The sequence below is a fragment of the Cervus elaphus genome, chromosome 33, assembly GCF_910594005.1.
Source record: "Cervus elaphus chromosome 33, mCerEla1.1, whole genome shotgun sequence".
NCBI lineage: Eukaryota > Metazoa > Chordata > Mammalia > Artiodactyla > Cervidae > Cervus > Cervus elaphus.
The window spans coordinates 24,217,099-24,240,942 of record NC_057847.1 but is presented as its reverse complement, the minus strand read 5'-3'; the positions used below and the strand labels follow the sequence as shown (position 1 = coordinate 24,240,942).

Sequence of the window (23,844 nt, the reverse complement as noted above, 5' to 3'; positions counted from 1 at the left end):
TACTGTACTTTCTATGATATGGAACAAAAGAAAATATACTTATATTGTTTCCAAAAGGGTCCCGCAACGTTTGGTGAAGGATGCGATAGAAACAAAGCCTACAATTGAATAATTTCGTTCAGAAGGGGACTCCTTTGTTTGCAATCCTAGGCATTCGTTACAATGTCAGTGCCCTAGTAATGTGATCATTCCAGGAGGCTAAAACTGGTTTATTTTCTTCTCTCTCCCTCTCTCTCTCTCGCTCGCTGGCTTGTTCTTTTTTAAATGCTGCGTCTAAATGTAGCAGCTTGTATGTCCACCACCTTAGTCAAGCCGAACCTAGAGATACCATTTCGCGTTTGCATGGCCTTGGAGAGCCACACGGGGGCGTGCTCACGTTCCAGACGCCTCATTTGTCGGAGAGGCCGCGGTACCGTATCTTTCGGATACTGGATTCTAATATGCAATCTTAACCGGCTAGAAACCGCTAAGGTGTTTGCTTGCTGCTTGTTTGGTCTCCGCAGCCATGAGGTTGGGAAGTTGTATAAAGACAGAGGAACGCGAGCAGATTCCTGAAATAAGAGATCACCTAATCGTTGTCTTATAAAGCTGTTGTAAAGAATACTTTGGTATAACCTGGTGGTGTCCAAAAGAGGTTTTTAAAAGACAAATATGTGCATTTCAAAAAAAATAAGTCACGCCACTGCAAGTTAATTAAATTATGGAAATCAATTTTCTTGGTTTGAGTGTGTGGAGAGCGATAGGAAGGTAGGACCACCCCTGCCTACAACCGCGTCCGCCTTGCACGCTCTCCGACCGCCTGGGGTGATTAAAAGGCTTTTGTTTAAGACAGATCAGGGCGCCGGCAACTTAGCTGAGTGTGGTCTCGGAAAAATGAGATGCGTCGAGACCTAGCGGGTCGTTCTGCGCCAGGCACCCCCACCCCCACCCCCGGTAGTGCCTGGCGCTCGGGACTATCGGTAGTGACCGGGAGGCGCAGGCAGGACTGGGTTGGGGCTCCCGGCCGTACCGAGCTAGTGTGGCAGCGGGGAGCGGTAGACAGCCCCGGGGAACGTTATACTTCAGGGCGTCGTGCAATGGAGTATGCATTTGAAGCAAACGGGGCTTTGCGTTTGACAGAACCCTGACCAGCCTTCCAAGCCGTCTGCTGGCATTGAGCGTGGAGTTTGATTTTGGCACAGGCTCCTGAAAGCAGTTTTCTTTCCGTATGCCCTCCTCAACCCCATTCCCACCCCGAAAGCTCCCGACATTGTGGAGGGCCTGTGCCACCAACCAGGGTCCGAAAGAGAAGTTCCAAAATGAAAGGTGGCAGTCCCTTCTTTGCTGAAGTTCATTGTAAAGCACACGCAACCCCGGAATTAGTGAGGACCTCCTCAACTTCGCTGTCTTTGCCCCCTCCCTCCGGGCCCTGGACTGAAAGACTCTGGGTCCACGCCTGGGAGTTGGCGTCGGCTTCAGTGGAGGCTGGGGGCCACGAGTCTCCCCACCCCATGGGAGGCGCCAGCCAGAGGCATTGATGTTCCCCGCGGGCACCCTGGCTCCTGCCTGTCTGACTGTGGGTCCAGCTTAGCTATTGTGAATCGACATTTCCCGGGGCCTAACCTGGGCCTCAGTCCAAGTGGGGTGAGAGTCCTCCTCCCCAAATGTCGTTGTGTTCCTCTTTAGCCAGCTCCAGCGGGGGCGCTTGTGGCCTTGGAGGGCCCCTTGGCTTTGGCTGGCAGCCTCTCCTAGACCACGAGTGCTCAGCAATCTGTAGTCCCTTTCCTCTCGGCAGCGCCCAAGTTGAGTCTAAAAAAGACCGGGGAATTGGTGAATTGGACCAGGACTTCTCCAGGCTGCAGACCTGACCTTTCTGGATCATTCCGGGCATGTGGGGCTTATGGTGCATGGCCCCAGCATCTTGAGTCGCTGAGGTCTCAGAGCTTGAAGTGAAGGGAGATTGGGAGAAGTAGGAGTCTTTTGTGTCTGCAAAGGGAAGAGGTTCCTAGGCTGCTGGTCCTTTTGCAATGTCTCCCTAGACCTGTCTTTGCATTGGTGGCGGCTTCCCTGGCCTCCCCAGTTGCCCTTTTGAGTTCTTTTCACATTGGCTGGGAGGTACACGGTGCAACCCAGAAGGGTGCTTGGAGGAAGCAGCTTTTAAAATTTGTGCCCATCCACTCTGCCCCCCCAAAAGTGGCACATCTATGAGAGGTCACTCAGGGCCCAAAATCAGTGGATCCCCAGGTCCACCCAGGCCCAGGGCCGCTGCCCTTCTTCCTGGTGACAGGAAGCACAGATGCAAGTCACTTCTTGATTACAAATGCTAATTTCTTGCTGAAGCGACCCTTTTAATTTTTCTCTGGAAAGAACTGTGCCAGGGAGAAGGATGTCTTGGTACAATTGTGGATATTCATCTCCTTTATGGTACAATATTGATTTATTATTAATGGTAACTGCTCCAACTGATCTAAAGATGATCGAAAACAGCAGCTATGTAGCTACATTAAATACTTGTAAGCAAAATAAAGCCTGGCCTTGAAAACCCAGTCTTTTCATTCCATTTGCTTTATCTTAGCCTTAGGGTCTTAGACAAACTTTCCATCCTCCCAGGCTCAGATCATTCTCTTCCTTGTATTGTTTCTATTTTGCTTGATTTTTATAATAAAATCTCTCCAAAATATTGGCAGTTTCTGGCGTCAAGGAGCTGGTCTGAAGATAAAAATTTGAAAAAGAATAAATAGAATTTTGTGATCATAGATTCAAAATTATATCTGATACGCATTTTTCCCCCCTCCGGTGAGTGAAGATGACCTATTTAAAACCAAATCCAGCATGGGAGTGACTTTGAGCCTGAAGGCGCAGGGAGCTGAAACAGAAAGGCTCCCCAAATTCAGGAGGCAGATGTCCTGGTTAATGGCAGATATACCCCTTCGGTGAGGAATTGCTGGTTTTTTAGCTTGGATGTTTTCTTCATATATAAATAAAGATTATGAAAGGACATTTGATGGGCATAAAATTTGCGATTAGATTGAACACTCTTGCCTCTCGTGGGATAGGAGAACTGGACAGCGGCGTTCCGGGCGGCTCCCTTGGCCGACATGCAAGGGAGGACAGTGCCGGAGCGCCAGGCTGGCGTCAGGGCGCCTGCCGAGAGCGTGTGCAGTGTGCAGTGGGCACTTTGTCCAGCCCTGGGCACGCTTAGCTGTGGCTGAGATCATGATCTCCTCCTTGAGAGAAGGCAATTTTCGGGGTGCTAGTCCCTGGCTGTTAGCTTTGAACAGGACCTTAGCAGACTTGGGTCAAAAGTTGGGTTTTTTTCCCTGCCGTCCTCACTCCCCCACCCCCAAGCCTAAGAACAGCCACCCCTGCCGAAGGTAATGTTTAAACCTCCGCTTCCTTAGCCGGCGTCCCGCAGCCGGAGCAGTTAGAGGCACCAGGCTTTTAACCTGACAATGATGTTGTATTTGAACAGCTGCGTAAAGGTTTAAAAGGTCTGTCTCATTGCCACCGAGGGGTTTTTTTTAAAAGGGGTTATTGTTTGGGCGAGGGCAGTGTGAGGGGACAGCCGAAGCGGTCCCAAGGCCGAAAATAATGTCCAACGACTTTTTCCACCAGGCCAGGGGAGATTCCTTTTGGGGAGGGGTGGACAAAGGGTTTGCTGGAAAAGGTTTTTGTGAAGGAGCGAGCGGGCTACTACGTCCACCAGTAGGCTGAGTATCGGGCTCCCCCCGCCCCCCCAAAAAAAAGGCAAGGCAGAAACCCAGTTTGCCCACAAGTTCAGTCTCTGGGCCTGAAATCCCAGGCCAGCCCCCGTGACAGGAGTGTGGGGAGAAGAAAACACGGATGCCTCCCCAGACAGAGAGCTGGTTTACAATCAGAGTTTCCGGGGCCCTTCTCCTCTCTCGGATGCAGGAAAGGGGATCCAGGAAGCCTGAGAATGGCTCCAGTGCCCTGGCCGGGCCCCTCACCCAAGGCAAACCTTTGGAAATCAAGTTTAAAGCTCCCTGCTGCTGCCCCGAGGCCGCGGCTTCCGAAGGACTGCTCACCGCCTGCAACAGAGAACGAGGGAGGAAGTTGTTGAAGAAGTTTCTCATAAAACTCTGAGTTTCCATGGTGGTGATGGTGGTTGTTCTTTTAATGAGGTCGACCACAACCCCAGACCAAATCCTTTTTATAGAACTTTCCCTCACCAAAGGAAACACAGGACTAAGGTTCTCCCACCTCCTTTTTTCCCTCCCTTCCCTTATCCAAACAGAACCTTCTCAAATAATTTTAGGAATTGCCCAAAACTGTAAACCTCAACTTCTGACAAAAGTATAAGCTTTTAATATTTGACAATTTGTGTTAAAACAAAAATTGACCTTCTTGGTTAGTAGCGAGGGGGGAAAATCAATAGTATAATTTTCAATAATTCATAAAGTGAACGCCATTATGCTAAATCTTAACTATTAATCTTATCCTTTACAAAGTCTCGATTGATTTGTTAATAAAATATCTTCCCGTGTGTGGCAACAGCGGGTATAACTCTTTAAAAACCTTCAGAAGCAAGAAAATTACCAAGTAGCCCAAGAATGTAGATGAGAATTTTATTGATCGCCCTGATTCTTCTTAATATGTATTAATAAATTCCACAACCTTTTGTACCTTGCACTTGTCAAAAACCAATGCTTTTACAAAATCCATAAAAGGAAAACATATTTTTCTTTGCAGAAGAACCATATGACACCTTTGCATCACTCTCTCCTGCTTGGCCCAGTCAATTTTCTAAAACTTCTGGAGTCTGAGGGTGAGAGTTTCCCCTTCCTAGAAAACATTCTTTTCGCTCTTCTTCCTTCCTTCCTCTTTGCCCTCTATTTTCAGGGCGTGTGGGGAGGGAAATCTCGGTTTAGTTGGTTTAGTTCTTCCGCTGAGAACCGGGGGGGACGCTTTCGCGGATGCCGCGCTGCTGGCGAGGGACTGTCTCCGGGCTCAAAGCTCCCAGCGGCCCGGCCCGCAGAGGTCCGGGTGTGGTTCCCCGAAGAGCCGAAGGCTCGAGTAGCCCACTGGAGCGCAGAGGCGCCGGCAGCTGGGGTGGGCTGGCGGGCCGAGGCAGAGGACAGTGCCGGGGCCGGGCCGGTCTTCGGGGCTCCGCGGGGCTAGTCAGCTGCGTGGCCTCTCGGCCCTCGCGGCCCTTCTCGACTCCACTCCCCAGGATGTCTTGGACGCGTCTAAGGCGCCAGAGCTCTTTCCTGTGGACTCCTGGGGTGGGATGTCTCAGAGTCTGGGGAGTCCAACTCACCTTCCCAGGCTGTCCGGGACAAAATGAACCAGGCTGGGTCCCCACCCACCGCCCTGGCCCCGGCCCTCTCGGGCGCCTTCTGCCTGGGTGTGTGCGGGGAATGCTTCTGTGTGCTGGCGCCACGGCGCCCGGGCTTCCCTCCCCGCGTGTGTCCTCCCGGAGACCCCTCGGGCCGAGCCTTTCCTTCCGCCTGCGGGGCCCAGAGGCTGGAGTGGGGGACGCGAGTGGGGCGGGCGGACAGAGCGAGCCCCGGGAGGCTGGCGGGCGGCGGAGAGCGCTGCGCCGGTTGTCTCCAGCGCGCACTATCGCGGGCGCGTAGTAGATGTCGCTGTTGTCCGCGCTTACGCGGCCGGCTGGCCGGGCTCTGGAGCACGTGACCTGCGAGGAGGCTGCGGCTCAAGGCCATTTTCAAATCTCATTGGCTTGGTTGTCATGTGGTCGGCAGAGGCATCCACAATTACACGGGGAATGTTTTCCTAGAGATGTCAGCCTACAAAGGACACAATCTCTCTTCTTCAAATTCCTCCCCAAAATGTCCTTTCCCAACAGCTCTCCTGCTGCTAATACTTTTTTAGTAGATTCCTTGATCAGTGCCTGCAGGAGTGACAGTTTTTATTCGAGCAGCGCCAGCATGTACATGCCACCACCTAGCGCAGACATGGGGACCTATGGAATGCAAACCTGTGGACTGCTCCCGTCTCTGGCCAAAAGAGAAGTGAACCACCAAAATATGGGTATGAATGTGCACCCTTATATACCTCAAGTAGACAGTTGGACAGACCCGAACAGATCTTGTCGGATAGAGCAACCTGTTACACAGCAAGTCCCCACTTGCTCCTTCACCACCAACATTAAGGAAGAATCCAATTGCTGCATGTATTCTGATAAGCGCAACAAACTCATTTCTGCTGAGGTCCCTTCGTACCAGAGGCTGGTCCCTGAGTCCTGTCCCGTTGAGAACCCCGAGGTTCCTGTCCCTGGATATTTTAGACTGAGTCAGACCTACGCCACCGGGAAAACCCAAGAGTACAATAACAGCCCCGAAGGCAGCTCCACAGTCATGCTCCAGCTCAACCCTCGCGGCGCGGCCAAGCCGCAGCTCTCGGCCGCCCAGCTGCAGATGGAAAAGAAGATGAACGAGCCAGCGAGTGGCCAGGAGCCCACCAAAGTCTCCCAGGTGGAGAGCCCTGAAGCCAAGGGTGGCCTTCCGGAAGAGAGGAGCTGCCTGGCAGAGGTCTCCGTGTCCAGTCCCGAAGTACAGGAGAAGGAAAGCAAAGGTCGGTATGAGCAGAGTTGTCACCCCAGCGGGGCGCGCAGCCCCGGAACCGGCAGAGAGAGGGAACACCCGGGTGCCCAGTGCCGAGCCGGCAGCCTGGGGCCCCGACTGGCAGGTGCCTCTCCTCCCGTCTTTTAGAGGGGCAGTCTTAATCCCGAGATGGTTTCCTCTTCTGCCGCGCTGCCCTGACCCTCCTGGCTAGTCCTGGCCCCATGCTGATGGCGCCTGGGCAGAGGAAGGGCTTGCTGGGTTTATTTTTCCTGAGCTAGACCTGAAATGCAACAAAAGAGCTCAAATGAGACCTGCGGCTGGTAAACGCGGCCCCAGAACCTCCTTTCTCCCGCTCAGATTTGCAGTCCCAGCCATGCCTTTCACTCAATGATGATTTTAAGGTGGTCCAAGGTACCGTGTTCGTGTTCAAGTGTATGCACCCCGCATCCTGCGAGCTTGGGGACAGCAAGGGGAACGAGATGGCTGGACCAGTTGGTGCTTGGGCCGGAGAACAGGGCTCCCTGCCTCCGCCGGGCTAGGTAACCTTGGCTTTGTCTGGGGAAAGTGCCGAAAGCTTTGCAGTCCTTTTGCAAAGGGGCAAAGGCAGAAGGGGGGGGGGGAGGAGAATGGAATATGCATGGCCCGCCCGGCAGGGCCAGACTTAGGGCTGGATAGGGCAAAGAGCCAGGGGCTCTGGCTTTTCTGCCCCTGATCCTCTGCCCCAGTGCTCAGAGCTGGGCCACAGCAAGGAGCTACATTTCTCATTTCTGGGAGAATGCTTTTGTGTGGGGGCAAGAAAGCACAAGAATTCAGGAAATTCTGGGGCATTCAGCGATGCCCAGGCAGGGCGGAGAAGGTGTACTCGGTTCCTCTGGTATCTTTGAAAGAGAATTGGTACCTATAAGCCTGGCTGTGGGGCTCCCCGCCTGCCTGGGAGAAGGGGGAAGAAGTGGCAGGTTTGGGGATCTGAGGCAGCAGTGGGATTTGTAGGCTTGTCAGACTGTGGTTTGCTTCTTCCACTCTAGCCCTGTTGTGAGATGATCATTTAGAATGTTGCTGGTGAGATCCTGAAAGTTTACTATTGTACTAATATTTTGTGCAGGTCAGAAAGTAGAGAGAGAAAGAGAGAGAGAACGCTGACACAGACGGCAAGAATACCCACCCATTTGTGTCATTTTGGGTACTTTAACTAACCTGGCATCATTTACAAATATCTTTCAGGGCCCACCTCATGTGAGTAATGTTTAATGCAAGCATTTTCCAAAGCGGCCTGGCTGCCAGCGGGGTCATGGCCAAGGGTAAATTTGAACAGATTGAAAGAAAAAAAAAATTCTTGATTTTTTTTCTTCTTCTCCCTTTAATTTTGTTAGAGGAAATCAAGTCTGATACTCCAACCAGCAATTGGCTCACTGCAAAGAGTGGCAGAAAGAAGAGGTGCCCTTACACTAAGCACCAAACGCTGGAATTAGAAAAAGAGTTCTTGTTCAATATGTACCTCACCCGCGAGCGCCGCCTAGAGATCAGTAAGAGCGTTAACCTCACCGACAGGCAGGTCAAGATTTGGTTTCAAAACCGCCGAATGAAACTCAAGAAGATGAGCCGAGAGAACCGGATCCGAGAACTGACCGCCAACCTCACCTTCTCTTAGGTCCGAGGCCCGTCAGAGGTTAGGATCGGAGAGGGGCGCCGAGTTCCAGAGCCGAGTGCTGGAGGACTGGGAAGGCGGAAACAAAACCTTCAATGCTCTTTGTTTTTTGATTTTTTTTTTTTTTCCTGCTAGAATGTGACTTTGGGGTCATTCTGTTCGTGCTGCAAGTGATCTGTAATCCCTATGAGTATATATATATATATATTAAAAAAACTAGCACGTGTAATTTATTATTTTTTTCATCGTAATGCAGGGTAACTATTACTGCGCATTTTCATTTGGCTCTTAACTTATTGGAACTGTAGAGCATCCATCAATCCACTCGTCCATCCAGCAATGTGACTTTTTCATGTTTTTCCTAACACAAAAGGTCTGTGTGTGTGGTTAGTCCATGAGCTCATGGCGTTTTGAATACATCCAGTACTTAAAAGTACTTAAATTACATATATATTTAAAAAGATTAAAACCCACAAGCTTTGGGGGGAGGGGGACTAAAAAAGCACATTACAATGTATCTTTTTGCAAATGAGTTTAGCAGTTGTCCTTGGTGAGATGGAATATTGACTTTGCCTTGTAGCCTTTCCCTTGTGGTGCATCTGTGGTTTGGTAGAAGTACAACAGCAACCTGTCCTTCTGTGCATGTTCTGGTCGCATGTATAATGCAATAAACTCTGGAAACGAGTGCACTCCCTCTGCTTTCTGAAATGGAAATATGTTGTGATGGAGATGAAAGACTTTGGTGAGATTATCTTCCTGTTAAACTGTTTGTTTGGGGCAGTTGCGGGGGTGGTAGAAAGTAGGGGAAGGGATATGGGAGAGAAAAGCTGAAGGGGGCCTTTGGTGCTGAAATTTGGCAGTGGTGGGGGAGTGATAATTCAGGCTGTGCCTGCTGTTTTCCTAGTTGGGAAGAAAGAGGGTCCTGTCTCCCCCTCCTCTCATGATAGTAACATAATTGATTTGTCAATGGATGTGAACTTTCCTCTAACCTGAGCCTGGTAAGTAAACCTGTGTCCAAACCGCATTTTCCTCGCAACTCTCCGCTTGTGTGTCTTCCTCTCTTTGGTTTTGGTTGTGTTATTTTTAATGCTTTCAGTGGAGTATTGGTGATTTCTAGCTGCTGTGCCATTGTCAGGGACTAGGTTGAAATCAGTCTTGCCCACCTGGAAGCCGTGGGGCCTCCATTACAGGAGCAAAGACAAGCAGCAGCTTAGCATTGCATCGGATCCATTTCTGCTCCCCTGTTCTTATCCCGACCCCCATCCCAAGCACAAGATAGCCAGGCCACAGTGAAGCCAAGGATGAGTGAGTTTTCTCATCCCACTTTGCCCTGGTTTCCTTGTGGAAGGATTTTATGCTCAGTCATTACCTTTTGGTGGTCTACATGGAAAAAAAAAAATTAAAGGAAGGAAAGATTTTCACCAGCTAATTCTCCCTCCATTTAATTACAAACTGCTGATTGGAGCCATTGTATCTGGGAGGCAAGAAAATGTATGAAGGGTGACTGAAAGAATTTGCAGATGAACATGACTTCTCATGAAGTCCAATGTTCCAGTTGTTACCATGGCACAGAAAACTCCAGTTATCTTTTCCCTGTGTGTGTGTGCATACAGATAGATGGATAGATAGATATATAGATTGACTGATGGATTTCAGGATCCCCAGCCCACGAGAGTCTAGACTTTGGTAGTCCTTCCAGGGAGAAGAGGAGAGGCCTTGGGGGGATGAGCTGACAGAGAATTCGTTACCCCAGGTTGTGCTGTGGTTTCAAAAGGTTTCCAGTAGACTCAAGCAGCTTCCTTGACAAATCCTTGGATTTGTCAAAGGACAAATGAAAATGACAAATCCTTTTCGCGTCCCCCCACTTTTCCCCTAAAGACAATCTCTTTAAGGGGGTCTCAGCCTTAAAACCCTCGACCAAGAGTCCTTGGGAGACTCAGTAATTATTCAGAGTTTTAAACTTCCTGCCGAAAACAGATGATTTTCCAGGTCCAAGACAGACCGCTTTAGGGGAGCCATTTCCTAGGGTGGAAGATGGATGGCATCAATGCCAGGTTGGGAACACTGGAATAGATCTGCACAGACCTCCATTGGTTGGGCAGGAGAAGGAAGGCAATTTTAGCTTCTCAGTTTACCTCCTGCGATGTGGGGAGCACCATTCGTTGTTGACAAGGGGTCATGTCTCAGAGGAAAATCTGGGCTACAGGCACAGGCAGCTCCTCTGGAATAAAATCAGAAAGCCTTTGGCAAAGGCAATCAATCAGACCATAAGTAGCCATTTCCCTCCTTCCTTTCCGGGGCTCAAGGTGGGCTGGGAGCCCCCCAGGGGTGCGCGGGGCAACTTGTAGAGCGAGGAATATATCCTCCACCCGCCGACGCCCGACTGCTTTTTGTCTCGGCTCCCAGCCGGGCTTCCTAGGCTTTGTACCATGGATTTGGGAGTGACAATGGGCATTTCCCTCAGATTCAAGGCTGCCCAGGCTTACCTTTGGAGACTGGGGGGGGGAAAAGTGGGGAGGAGGGAGACAAAGAAAGAAAAGAATTCGTAAGAGAGTAGCCCAAGGACCAGGCCATTTTTTAGAGATCTCTGGAATTCACTTGGAGGCGTCCAAGTGAGAACCAAGGGGAGCGGCCTGGCCCAGGGAAATGCTGTTCCCGATGGCCATTCTTGAGGCAGGGTCGGGGCGGCAGCGGGGTGCGGGCCTGCGCTAGCATTTGGGTTCTGCCCTATGGCGTGTTCTCTTCCAGGACCTTTCCAGAAGTCCCGGAGAAGACCAGGCACCCTGGCCGCCACGGTCCGCGCGGTGCTGACTGCCAGCTTGCGGACACTTCCGAAGGCAGACAGAGCCCGGGCGGCGGCCGCCGGCCGCGCCCAGCCCGAGGGCCAGGCCGCCCCAGCTCACCCCTCCGGCCTCGGCGTGTGCTCAGCCTCACGTCGGGGGTGTGTGTCTGCGCGGGCGTGTGTGAGTGTGGTAGGGGGAGGGGGGCCTTTCGAGCTGCTCCATCCGTCCGTTTTATTAGGGACACATTAATCTATAATCAAATACACCTCATAAAATTTTTATTGAAAGGCATAATATCATTACAGAGGTCTTCCACCTGTTTTAAACAACACGACAAGCTGTGAGAGAGCGTGTGTGGGTGTGGGTGTGCGTAGGCAGGGGTGGGCTGGGGCCGGGAGAGAAGCTCCGGGAGAACTCCCCTCGGGCGCCAGGGGGCCGCCTCGGAAGGCCGGCCTGCCTCGGGCCGCACAGGCTCGCGCTCCCCGCCCCCGGCCGCTCTGGGCTCTGCCAAGTGCTCGGAGCGCCCAGAACTCACGGCCGGGAGCTCGGAGCCCAGACGCCGGGGAGGCAGCCCCGGACCGGACTGCAAGACCGAGGGCGGCAAGAAGAGGCGAACAAATAGTCCCCAGCGCCTCCTGCGGCCGCGGTCGGGGCGCGTGGTCCCCGTCGCCACCGGGATGGCCGAGTCAGGCCGGGCCGAGCTCGGCGCACCGGCCGGGACCCGTGGGCTCTAATTGCTGCTCTTATGTTGATGATTTTTTTTTTTTTTTAAATCACAGCAGCCCCCAGTTTAGCGGACTGATTTACTCCTGGTATTGGTAAATATGATCACGTGGGCCGCGCGACCAATGGTGGAGGCTGCAGCCTGCGAACTAGTCGGCGGCTCGGGCGCCGGCGGGGAGCGGCGCCGCGGCGGGCAGTGTAACCTTGGGTGGGAGCGCGGGGCGCCTCAAAATGTCCTCCAGTGGCACCCTCAGCAACTACTACGTGGACTCGCTCATAGGCCATGAGGGCGACGAGGTGTTCGCCGGGCGCTTCGGACCTCCAGGGCCTGGCGCGCAGGGCAGGCCCGCAGGTGTGGCCGACAGCCCGGCCGCCGCCGCCGCCGAGTTCGCCTCGTGTAGTTTTGCCCCCAAATCGGCCGTGTTCTCCGCCTCGTGGTCCGCGGTGCCCGCCCAGCCCCCGGCGGCGGCGGCGATGAGCGGTCTTTACCACCCATACGTGCCCCCGCCGCCCCTGGCCGCTTCCGCCTCCGAGCCTGGCCGCTACATGCGCTCCTGGATGGAGCCGCTGCCCGGCTTCCCGGGCGGTGCGGGCGGCGGCGGCGGCGGTAGCGGCGGCGGCGGCGGTGGCCCGGGCCCCGGTCCCAGCCCCGGCCCCAGCGGCCCACCCAACGGGCGCCACTACGGGATTAAGCCTGAAAGCGGAGCGGCACCAACCCCCGCCGCCGCCGCCGCCACCTCCACCTCCTCCACTTCCTCGTCTTCCTCCTCCAAAAGGACTGAGTGCTCCGCGGCCCGAGAGTCCCAGGGGAGCGGCGGCCCCGAGTTCTCTTGCAACTCGTTCCTACGGGACAAGGTGGCAGCGGCGGCGGCTGGGGGAGCCGGGCCCGGGGCGGGGATCGGATCCGGGTCCGGGGCAGGCGGCTCATCGGAGCCCTCGGCTTGCAGCGATCACCCGAGCCCGGGCTGTCCGCTGAAGGAGGAAGAGAAGCAGCATTCGCAGGCGCCGCAGCAGCAACTTGACCCAAGTAAGTGCAAAAGAAATTGCCCCCTGATTTATTGCTGAAACCTGTAAGGCTCGAATGTGCAAAACTGATAGTTTTACTAACCTATAAAAACGTCTAGACGCCTACCCTAGCCTGGGCGAGCTACACGCATCCATAAAAAAAGCGTCCCATAACCACCTACCCTGGGCACGCGGTTTGTACGGTAAACAGAGCGCGGGCATTAAGGCTTTTTATGATAATTCCCCCCCAAGTTGTGAAAAGCGGCCATCCTTGGTGAAATTAATTTAACGACCTCTTCTCTCCCCCACCCCGTTGTCTCTCCCTGCCTCCCCTCCGCCCCTCGCTCCCCTTCTTCAAACCCCCCTCTTCATAGACAACCCCGCAGCAAACTGGATCCACGCTCGCTCCACCCGGAAAAAGCGCTGTCCCTACACCAAATACCAGACGCTTGAGCTGGAGAAGGAATTCCTCTTCAACATGTACCTCACTCGGGACCGGCGCTATGAGGTGGCAAGGATTCTGAACCTCACAGAGAGACAGGTCAAAATCTGGTTCCAGAATCGTAGGATGAAAATGAAAAAGATGAGCAAGGAGAAATGCCCCAAGGGAGACTGACCCCGGCGCAGCGCCGGGAGGACCGCTCTGCTTTGCAATGGCAGTGGGGTTTTTTTCTTTGTGGGTGCTTGATTTCCAGAACTTCTCCAGCCATTCGGACATTCCCCCCACCCCATTTTAGGTAGAAGTGACTGTGTGGTTGGTTTCTGTGAGGTAATTTGGGGGACTCTGTATTTGCTCGCTTATGTGTTGGAGAAACCAAGTGGCTTTGGGGTTTTGCCCTATCCTGCTCCCCTCTTTTCCTGTTCCGTTGATTCCTTAGGAATTGCCATATTTTGTGAGTGCACGCTGGTTTGAGGAGCCCTCTCCTGTGTAAATGTCTCCTATATTTCTGAAAAGTGCTGTAGTTTAGCCCCGAGCGCTGCTTAGCGCTGCTCAAGCAGGGGCCAAGCGCACCCCATTTCCAAGAGCGAAGGCAGAGCGACGACAGTGCGGAGGCCCGCCCGGGCCGAGCCCCGGCCGTGTTGCCCACCGGTTATGAAAGCCCCTTTTCCTCAGGAAGGCCGCGGGCCCGCCACTGAGATCTGGAAGGAGGCCGAGAGAGGAGCCCAGGGCCTCCGGTGGGTCAGGGGTTTCTTCTCAGTGCACTGGAGGAGCCGCAGTCTCCCTGGGAGGGTTTGGCTCGCGTGGGCGGCCGCGGGTGTAGGCCCTCCCGGTTCCTGCCTGAGGACCAGTTGTAAATGCTACCGCTTCCTACCAATAAATGCTGACCTGATCAAATGGAGCCTAGACGCTGGCCCTGGACACTGTGTGCTTGCTTTCTCTGCCTCTTTGCAAAATATCACCCTCATGGGACGTCTTCCCCATCTCTGGGAAGGATACTCTGCTAAAAATCCATGGCCCTTCCACCTGAGAGGTCTCTGATGTGCCTCTGAGTCTCGCTTTGGTTGAGCAGACTGCAGCATAGAGCACTCCCCCACACAACCCCCAGTGGGGGAGCCCTGGGCGGTCCTGTCCCAGCCTGCTTCCAATGCTTCGGCGAACTCCGTACCCTGGACCCAGTGTCAGCATTGCAGCAGAACCGGCAGAGCCCATGGACCCCAGAAAACAAGGGACCGTCTCGCTGGGGCTTTGACATACTGCACCCCATGTCTCCCTCTGCTCACGGAGTCGCAGCCATCAACACCCCCGCTTCTCCCCCCACCCAACCAGGGAAAGGCCAACTCAGCACCCTGGGGCAACTCCTCCAGTTCCGCGGGGCTGGCTGGCTCCGGGAGGGCTGAGCCGGTTAGGCTGTGAGCTTCCGCCCCTCCCCACAGGAGCCCCGAAGTGACCTTAGAAGATCAAAATGGTCAAGGCTCTCCTCCGCAGCTATCCCCAGCCCGCCCCTCCCCCACGCAGTTTCTGTGTGTTTAGCCCCCAGCTCGGCCCTCTGAGGGCCGCATTCAGAGGCTAAAATGAAGGTCATTGTAAGTGAGGATTTGGGCCCAACACGGCCTTTGCAGGCCCGAGAGGCGGCGGCGCCGGGCGGCCTGGGCTGGGCGGAAGGCGGGGGCTATGGCAGAGTTTTGGGGGGATCCGGATGAAAGAGGGGACTTGAAGGAAAAGCAGAGGGGGGCAGGGAGGGAAATCCAAGGCCCAGATCCGGCAGAAGGTGCTGCGTACCCCCCGCCCCTGCGGCCAACCCGATACCTTGGGCTCTTTGAAAACAGGAAGAGCCAAGGTGTCATAAAGCCATCGAGTCGGCGAGACGTCTGGAGGTAATGAGTTTACGACAGGCCCGGCGCTTCGCTTTGAAAGCATCTCATTTTGATGTTTGTGTTTGTGGGAGGAAAGGAAAAATGCAGACAAAACTGGGTCTTAAAATCTAGACAATAAAATATAAACAGGACTCCGTTGGACTAAGAAGACAGGGACTGGGGAGCCCCGGATGAGGTGTGAGCACCTAGGAAATAAAAATGGTGGGAGTAGGAAGGAGGAGACAATATAGTTCTGATTTTTAAAATAAGCTGGGTATAGAAGTAGCCAGTGGGTGGCTCTCAATAATATTTGACTATGGCTGCCGTCTAGCTTCTTCTTTTTAAAAAAGGAAAATACGTCTGTTATTTGGGGGTGGGAGAGTTAGTGCTCTTGGGTCATTTACTTAGGCCGAGCATCTCCCAGATGCATGGTCCGTGGAAAGAGATGAAGTTGCCACTTAAATGACCTCTCACAAAAATATCTAACCCTCCACTCCAAACACGGAGCAAAAATATTGTTGGAAATTATTTGTTTGCGTATAGAAAAATTAATCGTTACAGCTGAATTGGAGGAAAGCATTTTTGAAAATGAGGGGAAAAATTAACCTCTTAGGAAACACCTAAACTGATTAAAGTCTTCGCTTTAAATAAAAACAAGTGGAATGCTTAGCCAATTCATTTCACTCTGTGGCTTTTGATATAAATTTAATATCTCATTTATTGTGCTTAGAAGTTCCAATGAACACAGCCCAACGGGGCCTTTCCAGACAGGCATTCAGAGATAAATCAAAAAAGTTTTTAATTTGCCTTCTGTCTCCACCCCCATTGTCCAGTGAAATGGGCCTGAAGCATTAAAATTACAAAGTAGCAAACATTCAGGATTTAATGCTACATGTAACAGCTTTAAAAGAAAAAAAAATGAACGAATTTAACTTCTGCAGTTTCTTAGCTTTCGAAGTCCCTGGCTCCACTGTAAAAAAAAAAAAAAAAAAAGGCCTATAGCAGTTGATATTTAGAAAGTTGTAATCTCGTTGAATCTAGCCCATTCTGTAATTGTGGGCGATTACAGAATGGGGACTTACTGTGTCTGGCAAAAGAAGGGCTGGAAGCTTTTGAAAAAGACACTACTGGAAGCTCTCGGGAGCAGAAATATCTTTGGCATTCAGGAGCCCCTGTTTTCTGCACTTGACTTGTCGACAATCAAAGAGATGAAAGCATTATTAGTGTCAGCGATCCAAGCTCCAGTCAAACTAAAGAACAAGATTGGAATTGGTTTGAGTTGAATAAAGAGAAGTTAAGCTCACTCGGCTAGAGGTGGCATTTGGCCACTAGAGAGCGCCGTTGCTCCATTTTGTGATCGTAAAGCTGGCGTTTGCGGCGGAAGAAGGGCTTGATTAAAGATACAATCCTATGTTAGACTCCAAATTAGGATAAATTTAACCAAAAAGAATCAATGTGCACTATTACATTCTCCAGAAGTGTTTATTATGTATAAAATTGTGGCTTAGTCAGGATTTCAGAAAACTTGGGCACAGTTGAGAACGTTACGTTAATGCATTGTATCAAAACAGAGAAGTGTAAAAGCATACATGTTTACCAAGTTAATCGCACCCTGCTCCCATTCAGATTATAAACGGAATGCTTGAAGGAAGAAAATAAAACTGTTTTGTCCCAAGAGAAAATGTTGTCTTACAATGTTTTCGTGATTAGGCCAGAATGTGTAGAAATGAATTTGTAGTGTTTGTGTTTCTTTTTCGCCCCCTCAGGAATCACAAAGTTCTAGAAGGTGCTTTGCATTATTGAGATCTGGACTCGCTCTTCTTTTCCCCCATTCCATTCCAAAATCCACTATTGAGGGTTTAAACGCGCGCGCGCACACCCACACACGCCAAACAGTGAAATTAAAAGGCGCAACTACAAAGTTTCAAGGTTTTATTGAAAATAATTACTCTTTTAATTGGGTATTTGCAAGATTGGAGTACAAATCGTTAACCGTCCGAATCAGTTCGTTCGCCTACGGATTTAAAGGAAGGTTTTAACCTGGTGATAACTGGCAGAAAACAACAATAACAACAACAACAACAAAACCCGGACCCATCACCACTCACACAGCAGAAGCCTCCTTGCACTCCCTACTAATTTAAAAATAAGACATGCCTTTATAATCTGCAGATTCATTAGCAATCCGTTTACCTTCACTATTTTCAGCTACTCCCTGTAGAAACAATTACAGAGTCTTAAACATTATCTTGTTATGCCTTTCTGTCTCTACCTTATTTTCTCCATTTGCAAAATAATAATATTCTGTCCACCCGGACTAACCTCAGGATCTCACCCACGAGCTGGGCCAACCCTCAAGGGGTAAGAGGTAGTTGAAATCAGTCGCCTGCTACGCCTTTGGGAGCTGTCTGGAGGTTTTTAGACATTCTCATTTGTCGTGAAAAGCCAGCAATGTGTGTGTAAGTTTTAACGGGGGCGTCCTCGGTGGGCTGAGTGTTCTGAGGTCGGCTCCCGTGGGCCTGGCGCCCTCTACAACAATGGATTATCCCAAGAAAAGGGGTCACCCAAAGACCCACGAAAAAGAAAGAGTAGGCAAAGGAAAACACACTCAGCAGAGACCTATTATTACATTTATTGGACATTGAACATCATCAACACAAGAGCAGAAGTGGGGGGAAGAAGAGGAGAGAGAAGGCGAATTGGTGGTGTAACGCCAACAGGCTTCAGAGCCAGTTTCTAAAATCAGGAATATTTTTCCGATTCACACTCGATTTGCCCCACATGATACGGGACGTTTCTCTTCCTCGTCCTTCATAGAATGAGTTTTCTCTTTCTTTACCTTTGGAAAAATTAGTAACTTTTTACGTTGAACACGGCGCCAGTTCTCGGCACTAACTTCCCAGGCTTGTTGCATGAACTAGAATCGTTAGAAGATGGGCGCCGCCTGCAGCTGCTTGGAACTGGCATGTTCCGAACGCCGGCCCGGAGGCTCCTTGGGGGGTCCGGGGTGTCGGTTCCCCGACCTCCGCCCGGGGCCATCGCCTGCCCAGGTCCTCTCCACGCAGGGGCTGAGACCCGGAGCCGCGCGTCCTGCCGGAGAAAATACCAGCCTCCCCAGCGTAAGTCCTCCTTCGCGGCTTGGAACATTTCTGTCTGCTTTTCTATTTACTCCCTCAGCAATGCTAATGTTCCCCCTCCCCACATTCTTCAGGCTGCCCCCTGCGCCTGGTACTGACGTCTATCAAGGGTGAAATGATGGAAACTATATTCATGGGCATGATTTCCATTAAATATCAATTAACCTGGGAGCCTCAGCCAGGCGTGCAGTGCGTCAAGGGTAAATGTACATCTCATTTCCACAAGGCCCGCTCGGCTGGAAAAGAAGGGCTTACTTAGATTCGCTTTGATAATGCACTTCGGTATTGAGGTCACCTTTGTGGCCTTTAATCAAGCCACTTGGATAGGACCTAACTCAAATTTTCAGTCTGGATCGTCTACACGGCTTGTCCTCGTTCCGTGGGCTGCGCCCGCGTGTCCAGAGGCGCAAAAGCCACGGCCAACCTCTGAGGGGTTGCTCCAGGGGCCGGGGAGGGAGTCTTTTGCTCCACAGTCTCCTGGGAGTGGCCTCCCTGCCTCCCCGCGCCCCCACCCCCAAGTGTATGGCTTCGCGGTGCCCCCGCCCTGCCGGCCGTGGCCCGCATTCCCTGGGCCCGGGGGCACAGAGAGCCCTTGGCAGTGCGGTTTTATGGGCCCCCTTTAAGGCTGGCGGAGGCATCTTCGCGCCAGCGTGAGGCGTCCCGTCGGATGCAGAGTGTCGCCTCCGCGCGGATCCCTCCGCGCGGTTATCTCGCGTCCATCTCGCTCCCTCTCCCGGCAGTGGCGTGGTGCGAAAATGCCTCGCCGGGGCGCACCGGGGCGGCAGCCTCGGCAGCGGCGGCGAGAGCGGTGGGAGGGGGCTGCGGGGGGGGCGAGGTGAGAGGTGGCGGCGGGCAGAGGGTGTTTTTTTTCCTTTTCCCTCCAGAGCGGGGGTTTGTAAACCGAAGCCAAAGAGTGTCTCCGTGGGCCGGGCGCACTTTTTTTGTTGTTGTCCCGGTGCGCTCAGGGCCGCCTGGTGCCTGAGAGGAAAGAGTGGAGGCAGCGGGGCAGGTCACCCGGGGTGTTGGCGAGTTTATTGCGGCCAAGCCGGCGCGCGCCGGGAGAGGCCGGGCGGGCAGTGGAACGCGGGGGCTGGGTGAGGCCCTGCGACCCGCGAGGGAGGCGGCGCGAGGTCGAGGCGGCGGGCGCGAGAGAGGAGCATGAGCGCCCAGTAGCGGAGTGCCCGCGGTTGCGGGGTCTCAGAAGCGGCGGGCGGGTGGGTGGCAGCAGCAACGTAGCCCGGCGGCCCCAGTGGCGCGAGCAGCCGCCCCAGAGGCCCCCGCGGCAGTGCGGTCGCGCTGAGGCGCGCTCCCTGCCTGCTCCGCGCCGCCCGCCCGCCCGCCCGGGGCCGCCCTACCTTGGCCCCCGGCCGCTGGCCGCCGCCGCCGCCGCCTCGATGAGTTCGTACTTCGTGAACCCGCTGTACTCCAAGTACAAGGCGGCGGCCGCGGCGGCGGCCGCGGCAGGCGAGGCCATCAATCCCACTTACTACGACTGTCACTTCGCGCCCGAGGTCGGCGGCCGCCACGCCGCTGCCGCCGCCTTGCAGCTCTATGGCAACAGCGCCGCCGGCTTCCCGCACGCGCACCCGCACCCGCACCCGTCGCCGCCGCCCGCCGGGCCGGGCTGCAGTAGTGGGGGCGGCCCGGGCCCCGGCCAGGACTACTTCCACCCCGGCGGGGGCAGCCCAGCCGCAGCCTACCAGGCCGCCCCACCTCCTCCGCCGCCGCCTCCCCCCTGCGGTGGGATTGCCTGTCACGGGGAGCCCGCGAAGTTTTACGGATACGATAACTTACAGAGACAGCCGATTTTTACGACCCAGCAAGAGGCCGAGCTGGTACAATATCCTGACTGTAAATCGTCCAGTGGTAATATTGGCGAGGACCCAGACCACTTAAATCAGAGCTCGTCTCCTTCTCAAATGTTTCCCTGGATGAGACCACAAGGTTGGGATGCAAATTTTTTTTTTTTTTTTTTAAGCGGGGAGAGGGGGAGAAATCTGCTTTCATCTCACGTAATTGCTTTAAAACTCCCCTTTTCTCTCCCTCTCCTTTTTCTTCTGGTGTAGCTTACAGTGACTCTTATTCATGAAGTAATACAGACTTTTTTTTTTTCTTTAAAGTAGAAACCATGAAAAGATGATGGGGGTCATAATAATTGCTAGGACGTTCTCGCTGCCCCTCTTGCCTGCCCATGTTATATATTATATCAGACCTAAGGAGAGTTGTGTATATTTCACCCCTTAGACCTGTTTCAGAAACCTCCAGCAACCTGCAGACGCACCATTACATTTTTAATGTTTATTTTCCTCTTTTTTTTCTCTCTTTGTTTTAATCAGCAGCTCCTGGTAGACGAAGGGGAAGACAAACCTACAGTCGTTTCCAAACCTTAGAGCTGGAAAAGGAATTCCTTTTTAACCCTTATCTGACCAGGAAGAGAAGAATCGAGGTTTCCCACGCCTTAGCCCTCACCGAGAGACAGGTAAAAATCTGGTTCCAGAACAGGAGAATGAAATGGAAAAAGGAGAACAACAAGGACAAATTCCCGGTTTCCAGACAGGAGGCGAAGGATGGGGAAACAAAAAAGGAAGCCCAAGAGCTGGAGGAAGACCGAGCCGAAGGCCCGACAAATTAACTTCTACCTTTAAAATTTTACCGCAGACTATTAAAACTAATGATCAGCATATGCTGGTGGACACCACCTGTTTTCTTTTTTGGAAAGGACTTTACCTGTGTTTCAAGCTACCTTCATGTCACTGCTCTTGAGGTTTCTGCGCTTTGAGAGGGATTTGGGTGTTTTAAAAAAAATGTTTCTAGTGTCGCATAGAAACAGCCCTTGAGCTGTCCTATGTAAGAGTAATTTGATACTGACCTTGTAGCTATATTTTTATAATGGTAGTTTTTAATGTCTGAGCTGGTGATTTTGCCTCGACAACGTAAACTTCCTAATGATTAGCACTAAATAATTGAATATAAAATGATTTATTAATCAAACAAGTGCACTTGAACGTTTTAAATCTTTTCTTTATGGTGAGTAAATTAAAAGAAGTTTATTAATTTTAAAAGAAATTATGCCCGCAGAATATTTACTTTATATTATGTGATTAAAATGTGTTATTTATATTTTTTCTGCTTTTATAATGAATGGTTCGGGTGCCTTTTGTTTACTCCTAAAAGGTTTCTTTGAGAATTTTGTAAATGTAATATCTCTGGGAAAAAGTCTGGGCCAAATATTGAGAAAAGCACATGTTAGCTGAGGAGTGTAATGTATAGTCCTGGCTCTGCAGCTTCCTTAAACTTGGGGAAAATGTTCGGCTAGTGACAGAAGTTTCAGGACAATGTCAAAGTTGACATTTAATAATTTTTCTATAGTTTATACAGATTATGGCAGTTTAATCATCTAGAGTGAATGAATACTTGAAAAGTCAATTATAACATTTTCACTTAGATATTTTTAGTCTGGCAAGTCACCTTGTGGAACGCCTCTCCTTTCTGAATTTGCTTTCGTTTTCAACTGTGCTTGGAATCGCCTGAAATTGCTAGGTCTTTGTGCTGTGGCCGCCGCTGTGATTCCGGTTTTTGTGTGTGTGTTTTTTCCTGAGGAGGTGCCATATTTATTTGTATTCTCTTCTCTCTGTTTGCACGCCCATTGTGAGCCAACTTGTTGTGTGTATATCAGATGTCGGTTGGTACGTCCTCTGCTGTTCTCCAGGTTGGCCTCACCTATTTGAAACAAGCCTTGAGAGCAAATGCAGAAAAATCCGAGTGTAAACAACCGCTGCAGAATATAGCTAGCTCCTTAATAAAAGAAATGAATCCTTTTTCTAGAGCTAGTGTCTTTGAGCGCCGCTAATAACCCTTTTCCTGAGTCAGGAACAATCTCCAGGGCTCCTGTGAAGGCAGCATCCTGCTAAAGCATCTGTTTGATTTTTAAAAGGTGGGAGGGGGGTTACCTGCACCCTTGCTATAAAAATAAATAACTGTGGGAGGGGGGACTTTCTTTTATTTCAGAGAGGGCCAGCTAGGCTATTCTAGCTTCATCTTGCTCTAAACAACCTTGATAAGATACTGGGAGAGCTTTGAACTTCACAAAGGACTGGAGTTGTAGGCCCAGTGGGTAACAACCCAGAGTCCAGATTATACCACAGTTTATTCCATTGAGCCAGCGCTGATGCTGGGGTTTGGGATCTGTTATTAACAAGATATCCATTTTCCATTTGAGGCTACTCCTGCAGCTGCCATTTTATGAGGGAAGAGGAGAAATTCAAGTAAACTAACATTTCTCCCCACAAAAGGGAAAGCCCCTTTATCAGGTAGACTTTGAAGAATTCTCTTCTTTTTCTAGATGCCTGTATGTTTTTAAAGAGGTACATTTTAATTTCCAGAGTGGCTTTTATTGCACAGGTACGAAAATGGAATCCTATACTTTGGGGCCTGTATCACTTATTCAGGTGATGGTGGGCTGTTTGCCTGCTGCTTCAAGGACCAGGGAAACGTTGGCACAGGTTAGGCCAGAGGCGAAGCACCACCTGGCTTTCTATCCAGGAAGAGGCCATGGCTGTGGCATTCGCTGACCTGAGCCAGGAAAGACAATTTTAAGTCAAGGGTGGCCCGGGGCTTAAGAAACATTTGCACAAGAGGAGACAGCTGCAAACGTGCCTGCTAGATTTGGAAACGTTTTGCTCTGTGTGTTGCCTGAGACTCTGCTGTTGACTGGTTTAGAGCAAGTGTGCCAAGTGCCTGAAAGCATGGCTAGCAAACAGCCTGGTTGTGGAGAGGGTGGGAATAGGCTGGCTAGAGACTGGGGCTGGCTAGACTCCAGCTGCCCTCCATTTAAGGGATTCCTCTATTAGCAAAATTCACTGTCTTCTACACAAGAATTCTCCCTGAAAATCATTTTTAGAGCCATTGATTTGGGCAAGACTATATCGTGGCGGACTGATGTGGAAATCAGTTAAGGAAGGGAGGTAAAATTTTTTTTCCTCTCCATTTTGTGCTACTCTGAAAGTGTTGTATCTTCTGGCTCTGTTGGACCCCTAACCTATGGTAAATTCGTAGCTCATGTACACAAATAGATTTGCAAAACTTAGTACACTTGAGAGTATTTGTACATTTACACATTTGGTATTTTGGGTATATATTTGTTGTACATATACATAGATTACTCGTGTAGAAAGTGTTAGTAATTAGTGTAGGTATACATGCTTCCTTTTGTAGTTGGGGAAAACACAGATTTGTCTTCAAATAGAGTCTGTGGAATTACAAATCATACACACTCACCACCATCTTTCTTATAGTGGTTAGAAGCCCCCATCTGTCTCATGCAGACAACTCCGAGTGACGAGTGCAGGAGATGCCCTTCTAATTGGCTCAGATCTGTAAACATCTAAGGGATGCAGCATATCGAACCAACCTTTTTGCTGCAGAAATTTGCATAAGCCTTCAGAGAACCCTTTGGAAACAGTCGACACTTTGGTGCCCTGGACTGCTTAGAGAGTCTGCTTAGAGAGGTCTGTAAATCATTTACAGAAAAATAGGACCCTCCAATGTTAACACTGGATGAAAAAACCAAGGGTCCTAAGTGATTTAGGTTCTCCACGTAGACCAAAAACACACAAAAGAAGGCGTGGGTCTCAACAGTTCCTAGAGAAAAGTCAGTCCAGGGGCTTCCATTTTGTGAGGTTCCACAAAGCCCAGCACATGGCTTATCTCTGCACAGGGGGAAAAAGTACAAA

General features: G+C 51.4%; 3 protein-coding genes across 4 annotated transcripts; all 3 read left to right on the top strand.

Moving 5' to 3' along the window:
* The first annotated feature begins 4,939 nt into the window (after positions 1–4,939).
* On the top strand, positions 4,940–8,853 carry HOXD10 (homeobox D10). The gene is made up of 2 exons (XM_043894800.1): positions 4,940–6,534; positions 7,895–8,853. The coding sequence occupies exons 1-2, from the start codon at positions 5,580–5,582 to the stop codon at positions 8,170–8,172; spliced, it is 1,233 nt and encodes a 410-aa protein (XP_043750735.1). The 5' UTR covers positions 4,940–5,579; the 3' UTR covers positions 8,173–8,853.
* A 2,774-nt stretch (positions 8,854–11,627) lies between these two features.
* Positions 11,628–14,032, top strand: HOXD9 (homeobox D9). The gene is made up of 2 exons (XM_043894761.1): positions 11,628–12,702; positions 13,055–14,032. Exons 1-2 carry the CDS (start codon positions 11,907–11,909, stop codon positions 13,294–13,296), a joined length of 1,038 nt encoding a protein of 345 aa, XP_043750696.1. The 5' UTR covers positions 11,628–11,906; the 3' UTR covers positions 13,297–14,032.
* Positions 14,033–18,685: 4,653 nt separating this feature from the next.
* HOXD8 (homeobox D8) lies at positions 18,686–21,930 on the top strand. 2 transcript variants are annotated; one of them, XM_043894226.1, is made up of 2 exons: positions 18,686–20,056; positions 20,452–21,930. In XM_043894226.1, the coding sequence occupies exons 1-2, from the start codon at positions 19,507–19,509 to the stop codon at positions 20,742–20,744; spliced, it is 843 nt and encodes a 280-aa protein (XP_043750161.1). In that variant the 5' UTR covers positions 18,686–19,506; the 3' UTR covers positions 20,745–21,930. The 2 variants fall into 2 exon arrangements, with proteins under 2 accessions (XP_043750161.1, XP_043750160.1); XM_043894225.1 differs by having other exon boundaries at positions 18,691–20,056; positions 20,449–21,930.
* Positions 21,931–23,844: the final 1,914 nt, after the last annotated feature.

Coding starts and splice junctions, on each gene's coding strand:
- HOXD10 (XM_043894800.1), top strand. CDS start 5,580: ATGTCGCTGTTGTCCGCGCTTACGCGGCCGGCTGGCCGGGCTCTGGAG. Junction 6,535..7,894: donor ACAGGAGAAGGAAAGCAAAG/GTCGGTATGAGC, acceptor TAATTTTGTTAG/AGGAAATCAAGTCTGATACT.
- HOXD9 (XM_043894761.1), top strand. CDS start 11,907: ATGTCCTCCAGTGGCACCCTCAGCAACTACTACGTGGACTCGCTCATA. Junction 12,703..13,054: donor GCAGCAGCAACTTGACCCAA/GTAAGTGCAAAA, acceptor CCCTCTTCATAG/ACAACCCCGCAGCAAACTGG.
- HOXD8 (XM_043894225.1), top strand. CDS start 19,507: ATGAGTTCGTACTTCGTGAACCCGCTGTACTCCAAGTACAAGGCGGCG. Junction 20,057..20,448: donor TCCCTGGATGAGACCACAAG/GTTGGGATGCAA, acceptor TGTTTTAATCAG/CAGCTCCTGGTAGACGAAGG.